The sequence below is a fragment of the Anomaloglossus baeobatrachus genome, chromosome 4, assembly GCF_048569485.1.
Source record: "Anomaloglossus baeobatrachus isolate aAnoBae1 chromosome 4, aAnoBae1.hap1, whole genome shotgun sequence".
In the NCBI taxonomy this organism is placed as follows: Eukaryota; Metazoa; Chordata; class Amphibia; order Anura; family Aromobatidae; genus Anomaloglossus; species Anomaloglossus baeobatrachus.
In genome coordinates, this window is record NC_134356.1 from 504027322 (window position 1) to 504039869 (window position 12548).

At 42.2% G+C, this 12548-nt stretch overlaps 1 protein-coding gene across 1 annotated transcript in view; it reads right to left on the reverse strand.

Moving 5' to 3' along the window:
* Positions 1-12548, reverse strand: part of FAM227B (family with sequence similarity 227 member B) — a 756766-nt gene that overhangs the window by 650604 nt on the left and 93614 nt on the right. The window contains exon 8 of the mRNA XM_075345811.1: positions 1010-1105. Within this exon, the coding sequence (XP_075201926.1) occupies positions 1010-1105 (96 nt within the window). The remainder of the gene's footprint in view (positions 1-1009; positions 1106-12548) is intronic.

Here is a 12548-nt window from a genome sequence, read left to right on the forward strand (position 1 = left end):
CACATAGTCTTCTGACATCATTGCATACCATACTTTGTGTTATCACAAAATTTGTCTCCTGAGATGCTGAAAAATATGTATATTTTTCTCACTATCTGACATGAGAAAAGAATAAACTTTTCCTGTTTTTGCTCAATTTGGAACTAAAATTATTTATATTCGCGAAATGCCAGAATAATGAGAGAGAATGTTTTAAGGCATTTTTATTACTGTCTGCAAAGTTAAAAGTTTCCATACATTTCATTAGTATTTGGTACCATTGCCCTTACAATGTATGACTTGGGTCAAACATTTTGGATCTCATTCCTCAAGCTTCTCACAATAGTTGGTAGGAATTTGGGCCCAATCCTCCTGACAGAACTGGTATAACTGAGCCATGATCGCACCTGCCTTTTCAGCGTTCTGTAAAACCTACTGAACAGAAAGGCTGTCCGGCTGAAGAATTTCATACTGTTCTTTTTACTCTGGGTATAAAATAATTTCTTTTTATACACTTATGTTAGTGTAGCTCCCTTGCTGACCATCCACTTGAATTCACATAAAGATATTTTTATGCTATGGTATTTTTATAGTTTTATACTGGGATTGTCAATAACGTTTTTTTGATATTTAATATTTGTATTATTGTTGGTAATATTATGCATTATAACACAGCGGTTTAGATAAATATGAATATTATTTTCACTCTTCTATTCAATTTTAAATTAAGGAGATATTTTCAGGACAGTGAAAACTCTTTGAAACGGATGATATTGCTACTCAGAACATCATAGTGTACACTACAGAGCAAACCACTGCTAGCTACATGTGTTATAGAAGAACTTGCGTCGAGCTTCATAGTTCTACTAATACTACAGCTCTGCTTTCACCAAAACTGTCACTCAGTGAGGAGAGCCCACCCTGCTAGAAACCAGGGAGTAAGAAGACTGCAGAGTTGTGAGCTACTCAAGAGATAACTTAAGAATAACTCTTTGAAAGAATGGGGTGTGCATGCTTAGTTTAAACATACCTTAAGCTTTTGAACTTTTGCAACATTCTGTAGAATCCAAGGTGCCTTAAGGTTACCAGGTAAGTCTGTTCTATCGTACCCAGGGTATACACATTTCTAAGAAAAAAAATAAACCCACATATCTCATACTTACAAAACTTCTTACATTTATCATACATTTATGGTTAACATATTGTGTAAGGTTAAATTTGTTAATTTCACTTATAGTCTAATTAATAATAAAGGGATTGTCCACTACTCGGACAAGCATGTCTCTATCAGCATGTTTACCCCCAGTAAAATAACAACACTTATACTCCAGCATATACTCCACTTATACTGTTGTGGAGTGCAGATGGAAGAGGTCTCATTCCACTGAGAACTTCTTACATACAAACAAGCTCTCACCACTTTCAAGTCTGCACTTACTGCTGCAAAACAAACCTACATCTCATCCCTCATATCCTCTCTATCTCACAACCCTAAACAGCTATTCAACACTTTCAACTCTCTCCTCCGTCCCCTGGCACCACCTCTGTCTCCTCTCATCTCAGCTGAAGACTTTGCCTCTTTCTTCAAGCAGACGATTGACAACATCAGAGCAAGCTTTGGCCCACAATCACCACAGCCACTCCTCACAACTACTCAGCCTTCTTAATCCAAATCCAGCTTCTCCACCATGACAGAAGATCATCTTTCCACTCTACTCTCAAGATCACATCTCACAACCTGCTTGCTTGATCCACTCCCATCCCACCTCATCCCCAATCTCACCAAAGTCTTCCTCCTGACCCTAACCCATCTCTTCAACCTATCACTAACAACTGGTCTATTCCCTTCATGCTTTAAACATGCCTCAATCACACCCATCCTCAAAAATCCCTCCTTTGACCTTTCCTCTGTGTCAAACTATCGCCCCATATCACTTCTCCCCTATGCCTCAAAACTACTGGAACAGCATATCCATCTTGAACTCTCCTCACACCTCTCTTCCTGCTCTCTCTTTGACCAGTTACAATCTGGCTTCCGACCCCATCATTCCACTGAAACTGCCCTGACCAAAGTCACTAACAACCTACTAACCGCAAAAGCTAAGCGACACTACTCTGTCCTCTTCCTCCTGGACCTGTCCTCTGCCTTTGACACAGTAGACCACTCCCTTCTACTACAAATTCTCTCGTCTCTGGGCATCACAGACTTGGCCCTATCTTTGATCTCCTCATACTTAACCAACCGAACTTTCAACGTCTCCCACTCTCACACCACTTCCTCATCTCGCCCCCTATCTGTCGGGGTCCCCCAAGGTTCAGTTCTTTGACCCCTGCTGTTCTCCATTTACACCTTCAGCCTGGGACAGCTCATAGAGTCCCACGGCTTTCAGTATCATCTCTATGCTGATGATACACAGATCTACCTCTCTGGACCTGACATTGCCTCCCTACTAACCAGAATCCCACAGTGTCTGTATGCTATTTCATCCTTTCTCTCTGCTCGATTCCTAAAACTGAACGTGGATAAAACAGAATTCATTGTCTTTCCTCCTCCTCACTCAACTCCCCCACCTGACATATCCATCACTGTCAATGGCTGCTCACTTTCCCCAGTGCCACGTGCTCGCTGCCTGGGAGTAATCCTAGACTTTGATCTCTCTTTCAAGCCACACATCCAAGCCCTCTTCACCTCCTGCTGCCTCCAACTCAAAAATATTTCCCGGATCCGTACATTCCTTTCCCAAGAAGCTGCAAAAACCCTAGTACATGCCCTTATTATCTCCTGCCTGGATTATTGCAACCTCCTGCTTTGTGGCCTCCCTTCTAACAGTCTCGCACCCCTACAATCTATTCTAAACTATGCTGCCCGGCAAATGCACCTGTCCCCCCGTTACTCCCCGACCTCTCCTCTCTGTCAATTCCTTCACTGGCTTCCCATTGCCCAACGACTCCAGTTCAAAACACTAACCATGACATACAAAGCCATCCACAACCTGTCTCCTCATCTATGACCTAGTCTCACGGTACTTACCTGCACGTAACCTTTGATCCTCATAAGATCTCCTTCTCTATTCCCCTCTCATCTCCTCTTCCCACCATCGCATCCAAGATTTCTCCCGTGCCTCCCCCATACTCTGGAATGCTCTGCCTCAACACATCAGACTCTCGTCTACCTTGACAAGCTTCAAAAGGAAACTGAAGACCCACCTTTTCCGACAAGCCTACAACCTGCCGTAACCCTCAGTCTGATATAGCGCCGCACAATCAGCTCTACCCTAACCTACTGCATCCTCACCCATCCCTTGTAGACTGTGAGCCCTCGCGGTCGGGGACCTCTATCCTCCTGTACTTGTCTGTGTCTTGTATTGTTTATGATTATTGTACTTGTCCCTATTATGTATACCCCTTTCACATGTAAAGCGCCATGGAATTGATGGCGCTATAATAAATAATAATAAATAATAATAATAATAATTATACACCACATATATTTCCAGCTTTGTCAGCACTCGCTGCCCCGGGGATCGTGTGAGACTGTTATGTCACGTGAGCCCTGCGATGTATTACTTCCGAAGTATCAGACATCAAGAGAAAGTGAGCGAGAAGCCGCAGCTATTACTTCCTTCCGATTTCTTATTTGTCTGAATGCAGGTAAAGGGAAGTCAGTGAATCAGGGTCTCTGGCCCATGTTATGCTGCTCCCAGATTAAAAAGCAAACACCTTACGACAGAGTCCCTTTAAAAAGTAGATAATTCTATTCAATGAATGTTTGCAGCCCCACCGCTGAAAATGAAATTCATCCACCTCCATTTCTCTTAGAATTCCTGAGAATTACTCAATTACAGTACTTTTAAATCACAAATACATTAAACAATTAATTACTATTAAATTACCTCAACACAGTTCTGCTTTTCCTCCTGAGTTTTTCCAGTAAGTGCCTACAGAAAAGAGTTAAAGTGCTATTAAATAAAGGGCTATAAACATAATTAGTTTTTTCCTAAGCAAATTAACCTATAGTTACAGAATAGACTATTATATAAAAATTCTTCACTAAATATTACTAATACAATTAATGTGATTGCCCAGCATCTTAACCAAAGTCTTAGAAAGATATAAAATAGGAAAAAAAAAAGTAATACTCACTAGTGATGAGCGAGCACTAAAATGTTTACGTGCTCAGTAGTCAAATCGAGCAGGTCGGACACTTGGACGGTCTCGATACGAGTAATGAGTATAATTAAAGTCAATGGAAAAGACAAGCATTTTTCTGTAAGATTCCCCCCCTAGGAAGGCTAGGAAAGGGGCAAGAAAATCGTTGACATGGATAGAAATAGGATGGGAACAGCATGGAGAAGATACCTGGACGCATCTCTGACTCACAGGTTGCTTCTGGGAACATTGTTGTTAGAGTATTAGGCTATGTCAGAGGTCTCAAACACGTGGAACGCGGGCCACATGTGGCCCGAGGCTGCTTGTTGCGGCCTGCAGACACCTAGACCCGTGACGATAGCGGCCGGTACATACACGGGGTCGCCGCCGTCAGCACTTTCCTTCCGGTGAATATAATTTGCGGCACCGCGCAGAGCAGCACATCTCTACACAGCTTTACTAATGGCAGCTGCCGCCAGCCAATCAGAGGCCAGTAGCTAACTTGAGTGTATTCTGATTGGCCGGCGTGGCTGCCATTAGTAAAGATGTGAGGAAACAGTGCTGTAAATCGCTCCCCAGGAGAAAAACGCTAATGGTGGTGGCCCCATGTACTGGACAGAAATTGTCACGGCCCTCATGGGGTTTAGGTGTCTGCGGGCTGCAAGACACCGAGGGAACGGAGGAAAGGTGAGAAAAATATTTTTTTTTTGTATGTGAACAACGTCATAATGGAATACTACAGGGGACATTACTACAAGGGGGCAATATGGACACATTACAACAGAGGACAATATGGGCACATTACAACAGAGAACAATATAGGCACATTACCACAGGGCCCATTACCACAGGGCACAATATGGGCACTTTACCACAGGGAACAATATGGGCACATTACTACAGGGCATAATATGGGCACAATACTACAAGGCAAAATATGGGCACATTAATACAAGTGAGCAATATGTGCACATTACTACAGGAGACAATATGGGCACATTACTACAAGGGGGCAATATGGGCACATTACTACAAGGGCACAATATGGGCACATTACTATAAGGGGACAATATGAGCACATTACTACAAGTGGACAATATGGGCACATTACTACAAGGGAATATTATTGGCACATTACCACAAGGGGAAAACATGGGCATATTACCACGGGGAACAATATGGGCACATTACTACAAGGGGATAATATGGGCACTTTATTACAAGGGACAATATGGGAACATTACTACAAGGGGACAATATAGGTACATGACTACAAGGGGACAATATGGGTACAACACTACAGGGGACAATATGGGCACATTACTACAAGGGGGCAATATGGGCACATTACTACAAGGGCAAAATATGGGCACATTACTACAAGGGGACAATATGGGCACAACACTACAGTGGACAATCTGGGCACATTACTACAAGGGGACAATCTGGGCACATTACTACAAGGGGACAATATGGGCACATTACTACAAGTGGACAATATGGGCACATTACTACAAGGGCATAATATTGGCACATTACTACAAGGGGACAATATGGGCACATTACCACAGGGGACATTATGGGCACATTACTACAAGGGGACAATATGGGCACATTACTACAAGGGGACAATATGGGCACATTACTACAAGGGGACAATATGGGCACATTACTACAAGGGGACAATATGGGCACATTACCACAGGGGACATTATGGGCACATTACTACAAGGGGAAAATATGGGCACATTACTGCAAGGGGAAAATATGGGCACATTACTACAAGGGGACAATATGGGCACATTACTACAAGGGGACAATATGCGCACATTACCACAGGGGACTATATGGACACATTACCACAGGGGACAATATGGGCACATTACCACATGCGGCAATATAGTCACAATAGCACAGGTGGCAACATGGGCACAATACTACAGGGGACAATATGGGCACATTACTACAGGGAACAATATGGGCACATTACTACAAGGGGACAATATTGGCACATAACTACAAGGTGATAATATGGGCACATTATCACAGGATGGGGACATTACTAAAAGATGAGGACCAGGATGGAAATATGACAACAAAATGTGAGCCAAAATTATTATATGGTGGTAATTGTAATATTACTTACAAGAAGGGGATAAAATGTAAAAAAAAAACAAAATAAAGAATGATTTTTTTTTCCCAGTATATAAACTGAAATAAAAACGTGCACATTTATTATAATAAACAAGCGAAAAATGTTCAAAAAACGTGATCCAAAGGTGTATAGAAAAAAAATATTGGATCGCTAAACATGTCATTGGGTCCAGCAAATAATGCGGCCCCTCAAATCATTTTTTTTTCCTATGTGCGGCTTTTATACTCAGCCGAGTTTGAGACCCCTGGGCTATGTGAACACGATGCATTTTTAGATGTTTTTGATTGCAGATTTGTCACAAAACCTGAAAGGAATCCTGATGCCAGCTAAGTCAATGAGAATTCTGAAGTGTTATGCACACGGTGCTTATTTGTTACTTGCAAATTTGTTGCAGAAAATACTCCACTTTTACAGACTGACAATAAAAGAACAAAACAGATGATAAAATTGATTTTACAGGAAAAATAAATGTTAGGCAACATTCTTTCTTGTATAATCACTTGTATAGAAGACAAAATTAAAAAGAGAAAAAAAAAACCACTTTCTCCACCCCTTAATAGCCAGGCCATCTCTCAGCGTATTTACCTATCGCCTATGACTACAGTAGAGGGGGAAATAAAATTACACCCACCGGTAGTTACTGGTAAATATAACTCCCTTAGGATCTGCTTCCCTGATGAAGCAACAACACCCTAGTGAAACGTGCGTTGGGGGTCTCTAAGTCCTATCCTGGGGGTATGTGATGGTGCAGGACATATTATGGATATCACTTTGCACTTAGCACTTTAGGTAATGTGGACCCCGCTCTTTTGGCTTTACATTCTTACTTGCACTTCGAGGGATTTGTATTAACAAGTATAATAGTTGTCACAGTACTTGGTATATATTTCCTCCATTGTTCATATCCCATCCTTGTTCCATTATATGAGGAGTAAAAGGAACCTTTGTGCAACTGATATATACCTAATTGTTGGGTACACTTACTTGTTATTTATGCTCCATCCTATCCTTATCTCATGCTTGTTTTTAAGACATGGTGATTTTATATGTAGTCTGTGTGTGATCTCATTTAATTAACAAACATTGTTATTTTTGCACAAAATACTCTTGTTCTCTTGTTTCCATATGTTTATCTGAGTAATGCATGACACTGGTCTAGCCTTACCCTGGCTAACCAGGTGTCATTATGAATGGCTTGTATTTGAGATGTGTTCTCATGGTAAGACACATATTGTTTAATTTATGAAAAAGGGAGTTTGAAACTAACAAAGCCTATACATACAATGCAAGAACTGACAAAAACTAGAAGAGGGACTTCGATACGACATGTATTAGACATAAAGGAGGTCCTAATACACATTCTGTCAAAAATTGTTAGGTATTGGGATTCCTAGACTCATAAACCCTATGCTGCCAAAAATCAGAAGGAGGAACTGCAATACACCCTGGAAGACATGTAGAGGAAAGCTTGAGAATTTGTTTTTCTCCCATTTTGAAGGAGTGGGACTTTTAGACTGGGAAAGCTTATGCAATAAGTGCAAGGGATGCTAAAAATTAAAAGGAAGGAATGCAATACATCCTGGAAGACAGGTAGAGGAGGGCCTCAGATATTATTTCTTCCCATTTTGAAGGAGTAGGATGCCTAGACTAGAAAGCCTATGCACTAAGTGCAAGGGCTGCCAAAAATTAGAAGATGGAGGGACTGCAATACAACCCTGAAAGACAGATAAAGGAGGGTCTCAGAAAACTTTGTTTTTCCTATTTGTTTTTTTTTTTTTAACTTCGTTTTATTAACAATTTCAAACATGGTACAACTGACATTTGCCATATAAAGATAGCTCAGTATATAGATAGTAATATTTAAATATAACAATATACAGTCATATAAAGTCCATAATATCTTTAGCACTTAAGATAGAACAATGTTATTATCCAAACTTCTTATCATTTGCATATATATCTAATTTTATATTGAGCATAAGAACAGCTGTAACTATCAGCATGACCATATTTTGAAAACAAGATAGAAAGAGGAATAGAAAAAGGAAGAATGAAAGAACAACAACAGCCACATTGCATTATTATATCTCAATATACCATTGGACAGTGTTTCATATCCCAATATTTAACGGGAACCACCATTATCCGCATAATCTCCCTCAAACCTCCGCAAGTGTGTCTGGAGAAGAATTCCACAAACCCCAGATTTTGTTAAATTTTCCCGGGCACCCCCTATTATAATATACCACCCGCTCATAGACTATGGTTGCATTGACTAGTTTAACCCAGGACCTCACAGTTGGATTCGAATCTCCCATCCATCTCAGAGCTATTAATTTCCTAGCCAGAAACAATGCTTCTCTGAGGAATATTGTCATGTAATGATCCCAGGACTCTTCCTCCACCACCCCAAACAGGCATATCAAAGGGTCACACAAAACAGGAATCGACACAATCGATGTCAGCAGAGATGTCACTCCCCGCCAGTACGAAGATATATTGGGACAGCTCCAAATCATATGTATGAAATTTGCCCCTGAGAGATGACACCTCGGGCACTCCGATGTACGAGAACGGCCCATACTAAATAATCGAGTTGGAGTAAGGTATGCCTGGTGGACAATGTAGCATTGAATCAACCTATTATTAACCGAAGGGGATACCGCAGTCGGAGATTTCAATATCTCTTCCCATTCCTCTCCCTGTAGAGAGGGAATTAGAGATTTCCATCTATCCTGGGCTGGCAAGGGGTCCGACTCCACCCCCACCGACAACAGGTAAGTATATATAGCTGAGATGAGGCCTCGAGGTCCTTGTGATTTTAGAATACCTATCATAGGAAGTGATGATATCAATTTCCTCACTCCAATTTTCTGTATGTGGGATTGAATCGCTGTGCGAATCTGCAGGTATCTAAAGAATTGTGATCTTGGGACATTATATTCAATCTGGACTTGTTCAAAGGACTTGATGGTTGTGGTTCCCGGGACAAAAAGATCACCTAATGCACTGACGCTGTGAGTGGCCCAGAATTGCGCCGAGGGGTGATCTCTCAGAGTATGGAAGTGGCTATTCCCCCATAATGGGAGTTCCGCCACCACCCCTTTGAAGTGTACCACCCTCTTGGCTTGTCGCCAGACTAATCTTGCCAACCTGAGAAGGGGCAATTGCCGTGGTGTTCTCAGTCCTTCTGATTCCAGAAAACCCACTAAACAATCAGTCCCAGCCGCGTGTGCCAAGTGACTCTCAGAGTTTGGCAGCTGACATCCAGGCATCCAAGACTCTAGTGCCCTAAGCTGTCCCGCAAGGTAGTAGAGGAAGAACTACGGTAAAGCCATCCCTCCCAGTCTTTTGGATCTCTGTAAAATGGATAACCGAAGTTTGGGTCTGGATTTCCCCCATATGAAAGAGGTAGTAAGCGAGTTCAACATTGAGAAGAAGGATTTGGGTACTGATACTGCACTATGTTGTAGTGTATAACTAAGCTTTGGAAGTAATATCATTTTGATTAAATTTATTCTGCCAACCACTGACAGGGGTAGCTTGCTCCACAAGTTATATTTAAGTTTAACGTGCTCCAGAAGTGAGGTTATACTCGTCTGCAGGTCTAGTGTATGGTCTTTCTGTATGTGTATTCCCAGGTATTTAAAGCTAGTTACCACTTGCAAAGGTGACCTACCCTCCATTGAAATTCCAGACTCATGCATTAATGGCATCAAAGCCAACTTATCCCAGTTGATGTGTAGTCCCGAAAACTCCCCAAATGTATCTATTGTGTCTATAACCACCGGTAGAGTCTCTTGCACTCGATCTAAGAAGACAACCATGTCATCCGCATACAATCCTATTTGATCTGTTCGGTCGGCTATAGTGATTCCAGTGATCTGTGGATGAGAGCGGATTCTAATTGCCAAAGCTTTAATAACTAGTGCAAACAATGCTGGAGACAGAGAGCACCCCTGTCTTGTGCCCCGGTTCAATGCGAAGGGTGTAGACATAGCACCATTGACTAGTATCCTGGCTGTCGGGGACCTATACAACATATGAATCCAATTACTGAATTTAGGCCCAAAGGCGAATCTCTGGAGGCAGGCAAATAAAAATGGCCATTCTACCGAGTCAAATGCCTTGGCCGCGTTCAGCGAGGCCAAGGCCCACTCGTTCTCCTGGACCAGTGTGCTATATTGCACTATGGACTGGACCCGTCTTATATTTATAGAGGTGTTTTTCCCAGGCATAAATCCGGTTTGATCTGGGTGAACTATACTCAATATGACTTAATTAAGCCTGGACGCCAGTATTTTGGTAAAGATCTTGTCATCCACGTTAACTAGGGATATAGGACGGTATGAACCGAGGTCTAGTGGGTCTTTACCCTCCTTCCTCAGCACGACTATATGTGCTTCGTACAAGGAGGCAGGTAGAGAGTCGCCGGCTGAAAAATGTGAGAAAACCTCTAAAAGAATCAGGGCCAATACGTCACAATATTTACTATAGAATTCTATGGGAAGGCCAACTGGACCCGGGGATTTCCCCCTAGCCATATCCGAGATGGCAGTAATCACTTCATCCAGTGTGATGTCCGCCTCCAGAGACTCCCGTTGTGATTCACTCAAAGTGGGAAACTCCAAATCCGAGAAATATGTCACGCAACTTTGAACTCCATGAGTATTTCTAGATGTGTATAGGGTTTTATAGTATTCACAAAAGCACTCTAAAATATCCTCAGGGGATGTAGCTATTGAGCCATCCATCCTCCGTATACCCAATATTGTATTTGAAGTGTTGTGTTGCCTAACCATATATGCCAATAATTTACTGGATTGATTTCCAAGCTCAAAGTATGATTGTCGGGTAAAGAACAATTTGCGTTTGGACTTGGTCTCAGAGTGCTGCATATATAACCTATATGATTGCATCCAGGCCGCCCTATTTCCATCGGTTGGGGCCGATATATATATATTGCCTCTAAGTCCCTAAGTCTCCCCTCTACTATATCATCCTCAGTTTTAGTCACTCTTTTAAGATATGTTATGGTTGAAGACAAACACCCTCTAAGGTAGGCTTTAAGGGTGTCCCACACCAAGTTAATATTCCAGGGTTTAGGGTGGGCTTCCAGGAAATCCTCTATTTGGGTCAGAGTTCTATCACTTTGATCTATTAGTTTTAGCCAAAAGGGGTTTAACCTCCAAAAGGGTTTACCAACACCTTGGTTAGTCTTCATAGTAAAAATCACTGGGCTGTGATCTGATATGCCCCTGACCCCGTGTACCACGTCATCCACCCAGGTTGCGATATTGCTCGACCCAAAAATATAATCTAGTCGGAACAGCGTGCGTCTAGTAGAAGAATGACATGTATATTCTCGGGTGTTAGGATGCCGGAGTCGCCAAAGGTCAATCCACCCACCTCCCTCCGCGCATTGCTGCAAATCAGTCAAGTATGTGGCCGAATGTTGTCCCCCTCCATCCATCCGAAACCTGTCCTGCTCCTCATTCATCACAAGATTAAAATCCCCCATACATAACACATACGCATCTGGATAATTGAGGGCAAAGCACATTGCTTGTTTAAGAATGGAGATGCGAGCTGGCGGGGGGTTGTAAATACATAGCACATAATCTCTAGAGTTTATAGACGCATATATAAACACAAATCGCCCCTCCGGGTCACGCCTCACCACCTTCACTTCCCAACGGATATGTCTATGGACCAATAGAGAGACACCCCTGGAGTAGCTGGTGTGGAACGCATGTGCCGACCATTGTACCCACGGTTTGTTTACTAGTCTGGCTGTGTCCCGTGTGAGGTGAGTCTCTACCAGTACCACCAGTTGGGCCTTGACTTGCTTAATTTTGGAGAATACCTTAATACGTTTTTTGGGCGATTTAAGGCCTCTGACATTCCAGGTCATAAATATTAGCTCTGACCCCATATCACATAGATCTTTTTATAGAACCAGGATCCCAGGTATAAGTCGCTTTCTGCCCTGCAAGTAAGTGTGGTTAACACTTCAACAGTAATAAGCCTGTCCCTGCAAAGAAATAAAGTTAATGCAATTGCAGCTGTAAACATATAGAACCAATATCGAACTTCAGGACCTTTCCGATAAGTCCTGTAAAACATTTCAAACATCAATGGGGATACCACCACTGAATATAGTGTCCTGGTATAGGTGGTATAAGGGTGCACAAGATAGGGCTCCCATTTCACAAGAACCAATTCCTGGCCAATTCCTCCATCACTCGAGGCACGGGGAAGTCCC